Raw genomic sequence first — 16,396 nt, forward strand, 5'->3', positions numbered from 1 at the left:
GGAATATATATGGCTGCAAACTAAGATAAAAATTAGTAATATTAATATATGAGTAATGAGTAATTTATATGCAGATTTCAAAGAATCTCAACCAAATTTAATATTTTGATGTTGCATCAAGTCTCTGTTTTTTTTTTCCTATTTGTGTGCTTCCTAAAACAGTTTGAAATACGCTTGACTGAAAAAAACTGGATCCATTTTATTACTACAATAATTTGTAAACAACACAAAGCCGTAGAGAAGGAACATGATGAAGGGTATTTACATAAGACTATTAACTAGTACTACTAATCTTCGTTGTTTCTCAATGAAAACCTGTCTGTTTGGATACTGCTCTCGTATCCGCTGCTATCGCCCGCTTCTCCCACGTGCTTCTCCATCTCCCTCCCACCACGATGATGTGATCGTACGTGTTCCCTTCCGCCCCTTCGATCCTGTAAAACGAGTAGCTTTATACGTATCAAAACGAGGCACCAACTGCCACAATGTGATATCTACCCAACTGAACAACATTCACGAGACTCAATTTTATATAATCCTTGTGTATTGTTAACCGTTGCCAAAGAAGAATCACATGTTCACATAGTGGCATGTGCAGTTAGGCATATGTAGCAAGAAGATAGGGTCGGATCGATGTTTTGAAACTTACGTCTCGGAAAGGGAAATCTTCGGCCTCGAGCATATGCACCACATGCCCCATTTTCGGCCTCTTTTGAGCATTAGGGTCCACACAGCGCAAAGCTACCAAAAGGACCCGCTTCAATGCTCTTGAAGAAGGCCTTTCAGGCAACTTAGGATCCAAAACCCCGTCAGCATTCCGACTGGAAACCATTGTCTTGAGCCAGTCAACAAGGTTCACCTGAGAATCCGACTCGTTAGAACACAGAAAAGCAGCCAAAAAACAGTTATTAGAAATAAGTAAAACTCTTTGTATGTATAGGAACCTCTCCCGGGGGACGACTATAATCCACCGGATTCCTCCCCGTGATCATTTCCATGATAAGAATGCCAAAGCTGTACACGTCACTCCTCTCGTTCAGCATACCAGTGCTCGCATATTCAGGGGCGACATAGCTAAGACAAGACCAAGTGAAAAAAAAAACCATTCATTCATGTGATTATGTTAAGGCAAATAGTTACACCAAATCAACAGAAATGACTCCTCACCCGAATGTGCCCATAACTCGAGTTGTGATGTAACTCCTCTCGGAGCCTATCAGCTTCGCTAGACCAAAGTCGGACACTTTAGCGTTCCATTGTTTGTCCAGTAAAATGTTGCTCGATTTGATATCACGATGAACGACCTTAGGCTCGAGGCCCTCGTGCAGATATGTCAACCTGTAAATCACTCAACTTCTAAGTTCCAAAATCGAACCAAAATAGATTATGAAGTTTCTGAAATAGCAATCCACACCTACCCCTTAGCAGTTCCAAGTATAATATGGATTCGATTATCCCACGTAAGGGGGCTTATAGGCCCGACATCTCCATGAAGCCATTGCTCCAAATTCCCATTATCAACGTACTCGTACACGAGCATCCTGAAAGAAAGATTCACACACCATGTAAGAGATTCCTATCATAGCAACTTCAGACATGAGTTCGTTAACAAAGAACACCATGTTCCAGTTGGGAGTACCGTACCTATGAGCTCCCTCAGCACAATAGCCAAGCAACCTCACCAAATTCTTGTGGCGCACACGCCCTATAGCTTCGACTTCGACCTTGAACTCTCTCTCTGCTTGACCCCTGAAACCACCATTCGCAACTATCACATAATTGTCGTTCTCTTTGATGGGAAACGGTGGAAAAATATGTAACTTACACCATTTTCCGACTCCTCACTTATTCTGTCCTGGAAAAACGCTAGACGGGAAAAAAACACGCGTGCACGAAGACAACCAAGCTTATGCACTAAAGAATAACAACCCCTTAACGAGGAGAAAAAGATCACAAATTGTCACTCCCATCTTTTCTTATTCCTCAATTTCTTTACTAAATTTGCAGTCAAAGAGAACACACCTAAATTGGCAATATTCAAGACTTACAATAACTCAATTCGTTCTATATACATGAATTATTCAATTGCCATCTTTTAAACATGACAAAAATCAATGTGAACTAACAAATGAAGACATGCAAATTCAACTCATAAACATATATGCTAAAACTTCCATTCGAATCAAACAAGCACGCTAACTTCCCTTACAAAAAAAAAGTAGTGAAAATTGTTAAGAAGAAGAATCTGACCTATTATTGAGCAAATTCTTGACAGCTATCTTAGTATCATCCTTGAGCACACCATGATACACAATTCCATAGCCTCCTTCACCAACAACATTCTCATCACTAAATCCATTAGTAGACTCCTCCAGCTCCCTCAGAGTGTACCAGTGGCCCCACCCCAGATGCGAAACCTCCGCCGCCGCCACCACCACCACCGCCGCCTCGCCGCTCCCCTGACCCGGCCCGGAAAGGAGACCCGGGTAAGCAATCACGTTTCCCTTCACAATCTCAATGTGGGCCTCTTTCGGGTCGGGCTTCGGATGCAATTCCTTATCCGGGTCGACCCGGATTTCTTGAATTTCTCTTGAAATAGTTGGGATGACGGAGCCTTTGGCGGCGGGCGGGGTTAAAAATGGAGTCTTTCTGCTTCTTTTCTTGGTGGAGAGGTAGAGGGAGAGGAGGAGGAGGAAGACGACGATGGCGGCGCCGACGAAGAATCCGAGAACGACCCATAAATGCAAGCCGAAGATTGAGGTGCGTTTCCACAGCTCGTCTGCGAGAAACGAGGAAGAGTCTGCGTTAGGCATTGGTGTTTGTTTGGGTGGAAAGGTTTGACATTTGGTATGTGGGTGTGAGTAAAGATAGAATTTTTAGAGAGAGAGAGTGAAGAATGATGCACTGCTGAGATGAATTGTGCGACACATAGCATAAACCATTGAATACAGCTGCTGTACACGTACGAGATGTTTTGTCCCAATCGAATTTGAGTGATGATTAATGGACTCTATTAATGAAGGCTATTGTCGTTTGTCAGCTGTTGGGAATTCAGCTGAGGATTGTTTATGCGGATTCATGATGATTCTCATTCCATCTTCATTCACTAAACGAAAAAATTGTTTGGATGAATGCCACGTGTTGTTCTAAATTGAGTTTATTTTAAGATAAATATTTTTTCTTTTTTTTTCATTGCGATAATATGATGTTGTGCGTAATGACAAAATATCGAAAATTCGAATTTAATCTTAGCCAAAACTAGTCTTTAAACCTTAGTATTATCATGCTACATACAATTAATATTACCAAATTACAAATATATAGTCTTAGCCAAAACTAGTCTTTAAACAAGTATAGAATGGAAGACTTGGTGGAGAAAACCTTGGCATTTCGGTAGTCAAAGCGTGGTTCAATTGATGTAATTGTTTACTAATTGGATGCTAAGAAGTAAACGTGGATCCATAATTGACTACTAATTAGTGGATTTGTGTCAGAAATGATTGTGTTGAACACAATCATTTTGTCCACTCAAATTGTCAATCTTAGGAAAATTAAACTTTATCATCTAACTTTTGGGGACATGCATTTTTATAGAACTATGCATGTGTAAAATAATAATATGGTATATTTTATATATAATAATAACATTATAATTCAAATTGATTCTATATAAATTCGAATGATATCCGAAATTCAAATTATCTTTAATATACTTGACTTTCAGATTTTTGGGAATATTTTTGAAATTAAGGATTTTATTCAAATATTTCATACCGATTCAAACTTATAGTCTGTCTTAAAATTTGGATTTTTAGTAGGCATGAATTAGATAAAAATCTAATCTAAAATACGACTCGTATCTCTATAAATAGCATAGCCCACCAATAATCTCTACTCCATATGTTAAGATATAGCTATACTATTGACAAACAAAACACCATAAAAGGATAAGCTAAAACAAATTAAAATGGTATAAAACAAACTATAAAACCACATCAAATGATCAAATAAAAAACAGTTATTTTCCATAATCTAATGTTAATTCAACTTTCATTTAAAAATAAAATAAATGTATTATTGAACCTCCACATACCATAAGGAGGGCACAATAAATTTCTTTCTTTCTTTCCTTCTTTTTTTTTGTTCCTTGAATTTCTGTGGATGGAGTCAAGCGTAAAGGCATAACAAGAAGCAAATCAACAAGGTTTTAGCCTTCAAATGACACGAGATAAATGACTTGTGTTGAAGAGCAGCTATGGAGAGACGGGACAAGACGAGACGAGACGGCAGCGTTTGCAGGCCATCCCTTCATGTAGACAACGCTGCCCTCTTGCATATGGGGCATAAGTTCTTGTGCGTGAGCCATTGTTTCACACAGTCTCTGTGAAAATCATGCCCACATTCCAACGTGCCAAGATCTTCCCCGTCGTTGTACTCCTCCTGCATCAGATAATACAGACGACGTCAGGAGCGGACGCAGAAAAAACAGCTCGATGGGGCTGAATTTTCTAAATATTGAGTTTGAGATTTCGGTAAAGACTATTTCAAGTGGAAGGAAAAAAAAGATAGTACCCGACAGATACTGCACGGCTCTGTCTCAGCTTGATCTGCTCGTCTATCACCATATTTACGTTGCTTCAAACGAGCCATTATGGTTTCTTCGTTCAATCCCATGGATACATCTCCAATGCGCTCCCCCAAGGCCAGGAGCTCCTGGAATTTGAAACAAAATTCGTGATTTTCACGAGAAAGAATGTTTCGAGCAAGGTGTAAAAATGGGTGTGGCGCGCCTCACCTCATAGGACATATTGTCGACATCTAGTCTCATGTCCCGGTGACGATCATGTACATCACCCATCCCGAAGAAGACTGACTGATCAAGAATCATCATATCCTAGCAAATGAGCAAGAAAGATATGAAGTTTGGAATCTCTCAACTGCATTTTCTCAAATCGTGACTGCAATCTAGAAATACAAAGAAAGTTGAGGATAACTAACCTCGAGTCTCAAGCCCTCTCCCCTTCGCATGAGATCTAAGACGTGACGAATCTGCTAAAAACGAGATACGAGTATAAGTTACTAACAGCAATTTTCAAGATGATATTTCCAGTACTTCTCTCGTCAAAACCTGTTTTAATATTTTGAGATTTGACAAGAAAATTGGCATCTCTTTCATGAAATCTAATACATGTGCGGTGCAACTTTTCGATAAGTTTCTAGTAGATTTTGACAAGTTAAATAGTCCCACGCGAAACTACCGCATCATTAAATGCATCATTTACTTGTAGCGTAGACATAATAATCGAGTTTGTAGCACCAACTACATGAATCATTGAGTAAAACAAAAAGCATCATGGTGGCGTGGATTCAAGCACGATTAATCACATAATAGAAATGAAAATGCGGATATTTAACATATCAATGTACCTCCGACATCAAACTGCCTCTCGCTTCACTAGCGGCAGCCACGCTCCAAAGGGAGTGAGGTAACACAGAAGCACCATCCAGAGGTCTCTCCAACAATGCTGACCTTGTGTTTGATGAACGAGGACCGCGACTGCTAGATCCGGATGGAAGCTCTGTTTCTTGTGATGTACCGGGTGCTGTGCTGCTCTGACCTCCACCAGGTTCGGTACCTGCTGCAGATAATAGAGATCTTCGAACAATTTCCGATAATCTACGAGGATATTGTGGATGATGACTCCTATGAGACCAAGAAGATGAAGGTAAAGATGAATTAACCCCTGCAGTGGGACCTGCCCGAGAAGCAGACACCCCACTGGATAAGTTCCAGTTTGGAGGTTGTTGAGACGAACCCCCTGTCTCACTAGGAGGAATAAACATCGGATGCTCCGACGAGCTTCTGAGAATATTTCCGAAAATAGGATCTTCGTAAAGCATAGGATCCCTCTCCCTCTCGAGCGAAATAGCAGAAGAAGATGAATTGCTAGTTCTTGAGCTAGAGGCTCCACTCCATCTAGAATGATGATTTCGACGAGCAGAAGGAATATGTGGAAGAATCGGCTGAGCATGATGAGTTCCATTATCCACAGGAGGGTTTGGGTTCAGGCGATTTCGAAGAAGTACCCTTGATGAATGCCGAGAAGAGGAAGACGAATGCGCTTCTCTTGGTGATGGGACATGACCCTGTTGATGAGTGTTACTGAAACGCAAGCGTAAGTTTCTGCGAGAACTTCCAGCAGTTTCTCTACCATTTGAAGACAAAGGATTTGAGGAAACAGCTTCTCCGACTCCAAGCCGAATCCTTGAGTTTCCGTGCTCTGACAAATTGCTGAGGACCGGGCTGTTTGCCGGTGGAGTTGACATAACAACAGTACTAGCAGAAATCGGGGGAGGGGCTGACATTACAGCACGACGTTGACTTCTTTCAGCATGTTCAGACCAATTTGAACTTCCCGCTCCAGAAGACTGTCCAGCTTGTACATCAATGGCCTTTCTCTTGCGTCGACCATCCAAAGAACGATACCCGGAAGACATACCAAGAGCATCGGAGGAGCTTCCAGTAGAAGGCCTTTTCTCGCTCGATGATCCAACAGATATATGTCTATTGGGACGCTCAATTACCTGACGCCCGTCACCTACAGGTCCAGCAAGCTGCAAAGGAGACAAAATGTTTGACGCCTGATTGCCTTGTCCATCAACTACAACATTGTCCAATGGAGGAATATTAGATGATTCAAGCTGACATTCTTCCAAGTCGAGAGCAGCTCGAGAGGGAACACTCCATCTGTGCTCTCTTTTTCTCTTGTTGCGATCAGATTGACATTGGGCTGCACCAGAACTAGTTTCACCTAAACTCCACTGACTGTGCCCTATATGATGCGGATGCTGAGTATCAGTCTCACTTGGCGGGATTTTGTACTCTGGTAGACGAGCTTCTGCAGAAGTCTGCATATTATTCCAGGGCATTCGGGACTCTATGCTGGCATCATTTGACGTAGACCCATGATCATAAGTTAGATCTTCGGGCAATGTAATGATAGAATTCCGTTGCCTTTGCATTAGGCCTCCAAATGAGTTTATCCAAATACTCAAAAGAGAAGAAATGTTTGGAAGACTGATTATCTAGAACTTTCGTTCTCAGAGAATCTGCAAGAATAATCACAGAAGGCGAATACCATGTAAGTACTGGAGAAACTTATAGAAGAAGGTCGTGCCTGGTAGCAGAGCAAAACGAAAGAATGAAAAACAAAAACAAATAAACAGGAACGAATCAAGAAAGGTTAACTGAACTTCGAAAAACCTTGTTCAGTTTAAATAGCCGTTCAGGGATTAAGATCTTACGGGTTATCTGTTGAATGCTAGGTTTTTTTATTTCAAATGGCTGGCATTGTTCACATCATGTTTACAAGAAGCTCAATTTATGATGAGTTATAACATGTAGATGTTTTCCCAATTGACCAATGCCACAAGACCACACAGTTTTCTTAGTTTTATGTTACTGATATCATACTATCAATTTTTCAGACGATCTTTGTTCAAACACGCACCATTATCATATTCCGGGCAATGTGAAACCCGATGCATCAACCCGGATTTCCATCAAACATCATAAGCAAATGGAAAGGAAGATAAACGAAACAATCAAGCAATATGCTAGATAGCATTGGAGTCAACAAGATCAAAAACTCAAGATTCTAACTAATGCACCAAGATATGAAACCGAAACCTAGAAAAGATTTTTCAAAAACCTCGCGAACTTAACACTAATGTAAAAGCAAAGAAAGTGAGCTAGAACATGACCAACCAGACAGAAACATTGAGCTAAAGTTATCCAAAATAGAGGGAACAAAACACACAAATGCTCAAAGAAAAAGCATGCCTTATAAAATTTCATCATTCATAACCAAACAGCAATTGAAGTTTTAGCTTTATGGTGAATCTCTAGAGAGAAAGTAAGAAACAGTATTATGTTAGGCAAAGGAATAGGAAGATGGTACAAAACACTGTTGAGATTAATTAAAACCATCATGTTTTAAAACAAATTATTTCCTCAGTCAACCAGATATACATCAAACCATTGAATTTTTCTTGAAGAAACAAACAGAAAAAGAAAATATGCTAAACCCATACAAAATTTTGACAAAACAACCAAATAAAAGGGTCAATTCCATAAACCAAGAAAGATAAACAGCACCAAAAAACTCAATTTATAACCAAAAAAAAAACTAGTTTACATAGCATCAATCAACGATCAAAGAAAGATGGCAAATTTTACCAGCCAAAGAGAAGCAGATGAGGCGGTAGATCTACAGCCGATACCTGAACAAAGCCAAAAACAACAATTACAACAATGTTCTTCAAAATTAACAATCTTTAAATTAATAGATGATCAAAAAATCCCCTCTCCTCATAGAAAGCATAAATGGATGAGATTCAATACAAACCTCAACTCAGACAACAATAGATACAAGAAACAAAAATGGAGGATTCTTAAATGGGATTATTGATAGAGAGAGAGAGGGAGGGAGGAGGGGTGGGGAATGAAACTGGTGGGTGGTGTGAAAATATAAGAGATTGGTGGAGGGATTAATGAGGGTAGTAACATTTAATCTTTAATTTACTCATAACACCCCACCAATAATAACCCACATCCACAGTTCACATAGGCTATATAAATTGAGCAATAATACAAAGATGGAAACTTTTTCAATTTTTATGAATGCCCATATAACGAAAAAGTCAGTCAATGAGGTGATTTTCTCTCCCACGTAGTAGTTTCCAGTGATGGGATGAAAACGAGATTGGATTAAAGATAACAAGATTGGGATGAAAACAAAATTAGATTAAGATAACAAGATTGGGGCAAGAGAAAAGAATAATAAAAAGGGGGAAAGATAGATAATGAAGATTGCAATTTTATGGTGTCAACTGCCTTGTTTGTACACAAAGACATGTGCCCACAGTTTCAAAACTGCCGGTCTCAATTGAAGCCATCATTTCCAATTTGGTGAATTATGAACCTTGTTAAGAATATTAGTATTCTGTCTCACATCGATAATGTGAGATAGCCTAGCTTAGTCTCTTGTACTATATATATGTGGCCTGTGTTGAGTAATAAAATACACCAAATACACTACTACTTTCTCTACTATGTCTATTTACTTTTCCGCTTATATCTATATTTTACTGTTCTACATGGTATCAGAGCGGATTCGAATCCGTCTCTAGAAAATTAGGGTTTTCAAAAAAAAAAGAACTAAATTAGGGTTTCTGTCGCTGCCCGCTCTACTATCCCCACTTTGCTCTTCCGTCACTACTCTACTCTACCCGAAATTATGTTTTGTTCTGCTCTACTGCGCTATTATGCCCAAACTAGGGTTTACGGTGTTGCTGCTCTACTTTGCCTAAATTTGGATTTCTACCACTACTATATTGCACAACTGCTCTTCTCTGCCCAAACTAGGGTTTCTGACGTTGCTGCATTCTGCGCTATTATGGTTCTGCTATACCACTCTTTCCGAAATTACAGTTCTGCTATGCTCTACTCCGCTACTCTGCCGAAACTAGGGTTTTTACGTTGTTGCATTCTGCGCTATTATTTGCATGCGCTCTTGCTTGCTTTTTATCTACATGCGCTCTTGTCGGCAGTTATTATTCTACTCCTCCTACAGTTGTCCTCCTGCTACAGTTGCTACAACTGTCACTTCTACGATGCATCTACTACTTCTGCTCTACAGTTGCTACTCTGCTACAACTGTCACTGCCCTGCATCTGCTACTTCTGCTACAGTTGCAACAACTGCCCTACAGCTTCTGCTACAGTTGCAACAACTGCCCTACAACTGCTACTCTGCTACAACTGATACTACTACCCTGCGTCTGCTACAGTTGCAACTACTGTCCAGCTGCTACTCTGCTACAGCTGATACTAACTACCATGCATCTGCTACTCTGCTACAGTTGCTACTACTAGTCTACATCTGCTACTTCTGCCCTATAGCTGCTACTATGCTACAGCTACTACTACTCTGCCTTGCAGCTCTACTTATGCAACAGCTGAAACTACTACTACCCTATAGTTTCGGCTACTACTATTGCTGCCGATGTTTGAGGAAAAACATTTTTGAGAACTTTGTACCAAGTTGGAAAATATAGATGTTCCAGCTTGAGGGGGAGTGTTAAGAATATTAGTATTCTGTCCCACATCGGTGATGTGACATAGCCTAACTTAGTCTCTTGTACTATATATATGTGGCATGTGTTGAGTAATAAAATACACCAAATACACTACTACTTTATCTACTATGTCTATTTACTTTTCCGCTTATATCTATATTTTACTGTTCTATAAACCTCAATCACAATCAGATCGTTAAACATTTTGGCGGTTTCAATTTTAAACGAACTACATGTGAATGATAGGGCCAACAAAAAATAGCTAAATGCTTGGCTTGGAATAATGAAACGAAAATACGTTCTATCGAACAATATTGAAAAACAAATCCAATCAAATTGATTATTGTGTGGAGGTTTGTTAGACTGGTATCTATGTGCTCTATCCTGTTATTGTTATGCGTATCACCAAGACCATGCAATTAATATCTTAAATTAAATCCTAATTACTATGATTAATATCGTAATCATCCTCATTAACGAGTCATGCATCATGCAAGCCACGCTCCGCTGAGAGAAGTCTTGGCCGATGTAGAAAAAGGAATCCAACAAATCGATTATGAGTTCGAGGTTTGGTCAATGGCTAGTTTCCTATGCAATGTATCCCATTATACAAGTCACTAAACTAAGATCATGCAATTAATATCCTAATTAAAAAATTAATCACTCTAATTAATATTATAATCACCCTAAATACCGAGTCATGCATCATGCACTCCATGCATCGCTCAGAGAAGTCTTGGTCAGTGTGAAAAAAAGAATAATTTTTATGCTTTATATAAAACACAACAATTTAGGTTGAATTCGGTCTTGGTTTCAAATCCACTGCAGCCAAAAATTACAATTTTTTGCATTCATACATTTTCGCATCAAATTCATACACATATTCCATTAAGAATTCATAGTCTGCAATTCCTGTTTAAATTTTTTTTTTCAATCTAATCCTTTGTTTGGGATCAATTCTTCTCAACACACATTAATCCTTCTTTAGAATAATATTTTAAGAATTCATGGGTAGAGCCAGATACGTAGAAGAACAAATTATTGTCTTTAGTTAATAATAAATGAAAAAAATATTTACCACATGTTAAATTTTTTATCCCTAGGCGTTTGATTACATAAATGAATAATAAATTTATTGTAGAATTCAATTGCAGTAGTCTACAAATGCCAAATTTGGATTTTATTATGGATTCATCCCTCTAAACATAGCTTTTTCTGGGCTCGATCTTGTTGGATTGCTTTCTTTTGGGCCTAACAGCTTAATTTATTTGTCCAAAATTTGATGAATCCAATTTGGAAAAAAAATGTTGATTAGTCAAGAATTTCCAATATAAGCACCGTTTTCAAATAATTGATCAATTACCGTTTTCAAATAATTGATGAATTAAATCAATTGTAATACAATTGATAATAAATGATCAATTATTTAATCATTAATCATTTCCAAAACACAATGCACACACTCACTCTATTCCCCACACACAAATGAAACCAATCTTTCATCCAAACAGACAAAATATACACACAACACCCCCTAAATCTTTACCAAAAATACAATATGCAAACACACATGTATGTGATCCCCACAATCAATACTGTACATGATGATCTCTTCCACCATGAATGGACTTTTAGTTTGGCTCATCATTCTTATCTCTTTTGTAGTACTAACATGTGAACTTGAAATCTCCTATTTCATGGACACCAAGCTTAATTGCTCTACTAATTTTGTGATAAATTTTCTAAATATAATTTGACCTTAAATATTATCACTTAATTTTGTGACATGCAAGTAAAATGGATTCTTCAATTTTTTATATTAATTTTTGACAAATTTTCTAAATATAATTTGACCTTAAATATTATCACTTAATTTTGTGACATGCAAGTAAAATTGCTTCTTCAATTTTTTATATTAATTTTTGCAAATTTTCTAAATATAATTTGACCTTAAATATTATCACTTAATTTTGTGACATGCAAGTAAAATTGCTTCTTCAATTTTTTATATTAATTTTTGACAAATTTTCTAAATATAATTTGACCTTAAATATTATCACTTAATTTTGTGACATGCAAGTAAAATTGCTTCTTCAATTTTTTATATTAATTTTTTTTAAAATTGAATAAAGAACTTTCTTTAATAATAAAAAATTGAATAAAGATGTTTTTATAAATATCTTTACAATATATTTTTGACAAATTTTCTAAATATAATTTGACCTTCAATATTATCATTTAATTTTGTGACATGCAAGAAAAGATCTTTATTCAATTTTTTATTATTAAAGAAAAGTTCTTTATTCAATTTAAAAAAAATTAATATAAAAAATTGAAGAAGCAATTTTACTTGCATGTCACAAAATTAAGTGATAATATTTAAGGTCAAATTATATTTAGAAAATTTGTCAAAAATATATTGTAAAGATATTTATAAAAAAATATGAGTACATGATAAATTTATTAAAAATATATACACTTTAAGGTATTGAGGGTATTTTCGTCCAAAAAAAACTTAGAAATAGTAAAAAGTACCTCAAATGATACTAACTCAAAGTTCACGGACCTAAAATGATACTTTGACAATGTTCGTGGACCAAAAATGATTTTCTCTCTAAAATATAATATCAGAAGGGCAAATTGATCAAATGACATGTTTAGATCTTATCTGTAATTTGAGTTGAGGAGTTATTTATTTGCCTGTCAAACTTATGAAGCTTAGACTTAGATATTACAACTATCACAATAATTGAATCAAACATTTAGTGTCGGCGGGGGACCAATCTCACATCAATCGCCAGCTAATGCCATCCAAATATCCAATTGCATGTTGAATTTTCAAACAGATATTAGAGCTCTCACAATGTTGATAAGATAGTCATCTATATAACCAGTTCATTTATTTCATATGTTTAGACCACCAAAAATGAAGCTCCCTTTTTCCGTTTCTTTCATTCTCTTCTCATTTCTTGTTTGGGGCAACGATGCTTCACCAAAGAGATCGACTTACATTATCCACATGGATAAATCCTCCATGCCCAAGGCATTTTCCAGTCACCACTCTTGGTATCATTCCCTTGTCAAATCCGCCTCATCGGGGGCGAAGCTCATCTACACCTACGACCACGCATTCCAAGGATTCAGCGCCGTAATGTCGAGCGATGAATTGCAAGCTATAAAGAAGTCGGACGGCTTCGCCTCCGCCTCCCTCAGCAGATCCGTCACCCATGACACCACGCATTCCACCAAGTTCCTCGGCCTCAACACCGTTACCGGGCTCTGGCCTGCTTCCCAATACGGAAAGGACGTGATCATAGGCATCATCGACAGCGGCATTTGGCCCGAGAGCCCCAGCTTCAACGACGACGGGATGACTGAAGTCCCGTCGTCGTGGAAGGGAACCTGCCAGACAGGCCCTGATTTCAATTCATCACTGTGCAACAAGAAACTCATTGGAGCCAGATTCTTCGATGCCGCATCTCGAGAAGCTGGCTCAGAGATCTATACCTCAGCCAGGGACAACGACGGCCACGGCACCCACGTCGCGTCCACGGCCGCTGGTAACTTCGTGAACAACGTATCCTTCTTCGGATACGCGCCTGGAACTGCCAGGGGAGTTGCTCCACGAGCTAGGCTCGCGGCCTACAAGACCGGGAGCTATGAGGCCGACACACTAGCCGCCATCGACCAAGCCGTCGCAGACGGAGTCCATATAATATCTATATCCTTACGATACGAATCAGCTGATCTGTTCCGGAATACAATTGCAGCTGCTACCTTCGGCGCCAGAGCAAAAGGGATCATTGTTTGTAAATCTGCCGGAAACAGCGGTCCCAGCATCGCCACGATGGAAGCAGGGATCCCCTGGGAGCTCGTCGTGGCGTCTGGGACCATTGACCGATGGTTTGCCGGGACAATCACGCTCGGAAACGGCAAAACCATCACAGGATGGACCATGTTTCCTGCCAGGGCATCCGTGATCAACGTGCCTCTCGATTACAACGAGACTGTCTCCGCCTGCGACTCCAGCGAACTGCTGTCGCAGTCGTTTCTAACCCGAATCGTCGTCTGTAACATTACAGACGAAGCCATCAGTTTCAATTCCCTAATGGGGAATCTAGTGGGCTCCAACGCCGCCGCGGCTATAATAATCTCAGAAGATACCAGCATACTCAGATCAAATTCGTTCCGTTTCCCTGGGGCCGTGATCACCCCAGCGGAAGCAGTGAATTTGATCGAGTATGCTACAACTAGTGCCTCCCCAACGGCCACCATATCGTTCCAGGAAACGATAATCGGGCCAGAGCCCCGGGTAGCTCCAGCCTTGTCTGGATCATCATCCAGAGGGCCGGCCCAGAGCTACCAGGAGATTTTAAAGCCTGACATCATGGCGCCGGGAGTGCTAATTCTAGCAGCATACAGCCCAGTCCAGCTCGGCCCACAAATCGGTAACATATTCCTGTCGAGCGACTACTCTCTGGAGTCCGGCACATCAATGGCGACCCCACACATAGCTGGGGTCGCAGCCCTTTTGAAGGCAGCGCACCCAGAGTGGAGCCCTGCGGCCATACAATCCGCGATGATGACAACCGCCAATCATCTCGATAGCACGAACCAGCCAATCAAGGATCAGGCGTTCAGCTCTTACAGAGTTGCTTCCCCACTGGGGATCGGGTCGGGGCAGGTAGACCCGAACAGGGCGCTTGATCCTGGCCTTGTGTACGACGCGACGCCTCTGGATCTCGCGAATCTCGTGTGCTCGATGAACTACACCCGCGAGCAGGTGCGGGCGATCATAAGGTCGAACTACAACTGCTCGGGGGCGAATTCGGATCTGAACTACCCTTCGTTCATAGGGTTGTTTAACTTCGACCAGAGAGGGCTGACGCTCACCAGAACGTTCAAGCGGACCGTGACGAATATAGGGAGCGGGGCCGCCACGTATAGAATGAAACTGGAGAAACCGGAGAATGCGACGGTGACGGTAACGCCGCAGACTCTGGTTTTTCGGAAGAAATATGAGAAGCAGAGCTATACGTTGAGAATGCGTTATAGGGGAGATATTGATTCGACGTCCAGACAGGGATCGCTGACGTGGATTGAGAAGTCCGGCAAGTATGTTGTAAGAAGTCCGATTGTGATCGCCGGCGGAGTTGATAATTATGGCTAGTTTTTATTTTGATGCTGTTTAGAGTAGTAGTAATGAATAATGGGTGTAAGAAGATGTGAAAACAAATGATAATATTGAGGCTGATATGCCCTTCTTTCCTGCCAGCCAATATTTTAGTATGAAATTTTATGTAGTTTAAACAAACCAAATGTAAATAAGCCAATTATTGGGTATACAATACCCAATTAAATCACGAATTAGTCATAAGAAGTTAATTCACCATACTAGTTCGACTACATCTAACACGAGCAATTAAAGATCCCAATTAACTTCTTTAATCATCAATATGTCAAGATTATTCTAACATGATTATCATTAACTCTTTTGCTTATCTCAACATCATACTACCTCTGTTATTGAAAAATATAAACTCTTTCCTTTTCAGTCTGTGCCTGAAAAGTATAAACATTCTAATTTTAGAAATTTCTTTCTCTATAGTGAGGTGAGATCCATTCTCCGATAACAATACTTAAAAACATTTTCTTTCGATCTCTCTCTTATTTTTCTAATTATGTATTAAAACCCGAATCGAACCAAATGTTTATGCTTTTCATGGACAGAAAGAATATATAATTTGGTATATTCTCTGATTATAGGGGTGATAGTATTAAGATATCTATCACATGGGCAATTTGGTAAAGTGGATATGGGGCCAAGGATTTAATTGTTTGTGACAGATATGCATGTCTAGTGACTAGTCGTCTAGATATTATATGTACGTTGACTACTTGACTCGACAGAGACTATGAAACCAATTAACTCAAACTTAGATATTACTATTAATAAAAATTATTGTGCGTAGCAAACATTACAGTGTCGGCAGGACCAATCTAACATCAATTGCCAGCTCGTGCCATCCAAAACGGTTATGATATGATATGATGATCTCATGCTCAAATTTCCATGTATACGATGATAATTCAAGCTGATTATATAAAACATTTGATTAAATTGATATACAATTTGGATATGATCATATGCATATGGATAAGGTAGAAGAATCTAAATAACCTAATTATGTATTTAATGTTAGAGCACCAAAAATGAAGCTTATTCTTTTCAATTTCTTTGATTTTCTTGTTTATAA

General features: G+C 39.2%; 3 protein-coding genes and 1 pseudogene across 4 annotated transcripts; 2 read left to right on the forward strand and 2 right to left on the reverse strand.

Moving 5' to 3' along the window:
• LOC121758920 overlaps window positions 1-16,396 on the forward strand; it is a 126,407-nt pseudogene that overhangs the window by 98,750 nt on the left and 11,261 nt on the right.
• Window positions 180-3,046, reverse strand: LOC121758923 (probable serine/threonine-protein kinase At1g01540). Its single transcript, XM_042154359.1, has 7 exons — window positions 2,251-3,046; window positions 1,645-1,749; window positions 1,419-1,541; window positions 1,168-1,338; window positions 945-1,074; window positions 650-859; window positions 180-434 (listed from the first exon to the last, which is right to left on the reverse strand). Exons 1-7 carry the CDS (start codon window positions 2,811-2,813, stop codon window positions 288-290), a joined length of 1,449 nt encoding a protein of 482 aa, XP_042010293.1. The 5' UTR covers window positions 2,814-3,046; the 3' UTR covers window positions 180-287.
• On the reverse strand, window positions 3,954-8,781 carry LOC121758917 (probable E3 ubiquitin-protein ligase RHG1A). Of its 2 annotated transcripts, none has more exons than XM_042154355.1 (7): window positions 8,409-8,781; window positions 8,240-8,283; window positions 5,428-7,110; window positions 4,999-5,052; window positions 4,796-4,894; window positions 4,573-4,713; window positions 3,954-4,440 (listed from the first exon to the last, which is right to left on the reverse strand). In XM_042154355.1, the coding sequence occupies exons 3-7, from the start codon at window positions 7,021-7,023 to the stop codon at window positions 4,309-4,311; spliced, it is 2,022 nt and encodes a 673-aa protein (XP_042010289.1). In that variant the 5' UTR covers window positions 7,024-7,110; window positions 8,240-8,283; window positions 8,409-8,781; the 3' UTR covers window positions 3,954-4,308. The 2 variants fall into 2 exon arrangements, with proteins under 2 accessions (XP_042010289.1, XP_042010290.1); XM_042154356.1 differs by having other exon boundaries at window positions 4,999-5,049; window positions 8,409-8,779.
• LOC121758914 (subtilisin-like protease SBT3) lies at window positions 13,030-15,413 on the forward strand. Its single transcript, XM_042154354.1, has one exon. It carries the CDS (start codon window positions 13,048-13,050, stop codon window positions 15,307-15,309), a length of 2,262 nt encoding a protein of 753 aa, XP_042010288.1. The 5' UTR covers window positions 13,030-13,047; the 3' UTR covers window positions 15,310-15,413.

The sequence above is a fragment of the Salvia splendens genome, chromosome 12, assembly GCF_004379255.2.
Source record: "Salvia splendens isolate huo1 chromosome 12, SspV2, whole genome shotgun sequence".
NCBI lineage: Eukaryota > Viridiplantae > Streptophyta > Magnoliopsida > Lamiales > Lamiaceae > Salvia > Salvia splendens.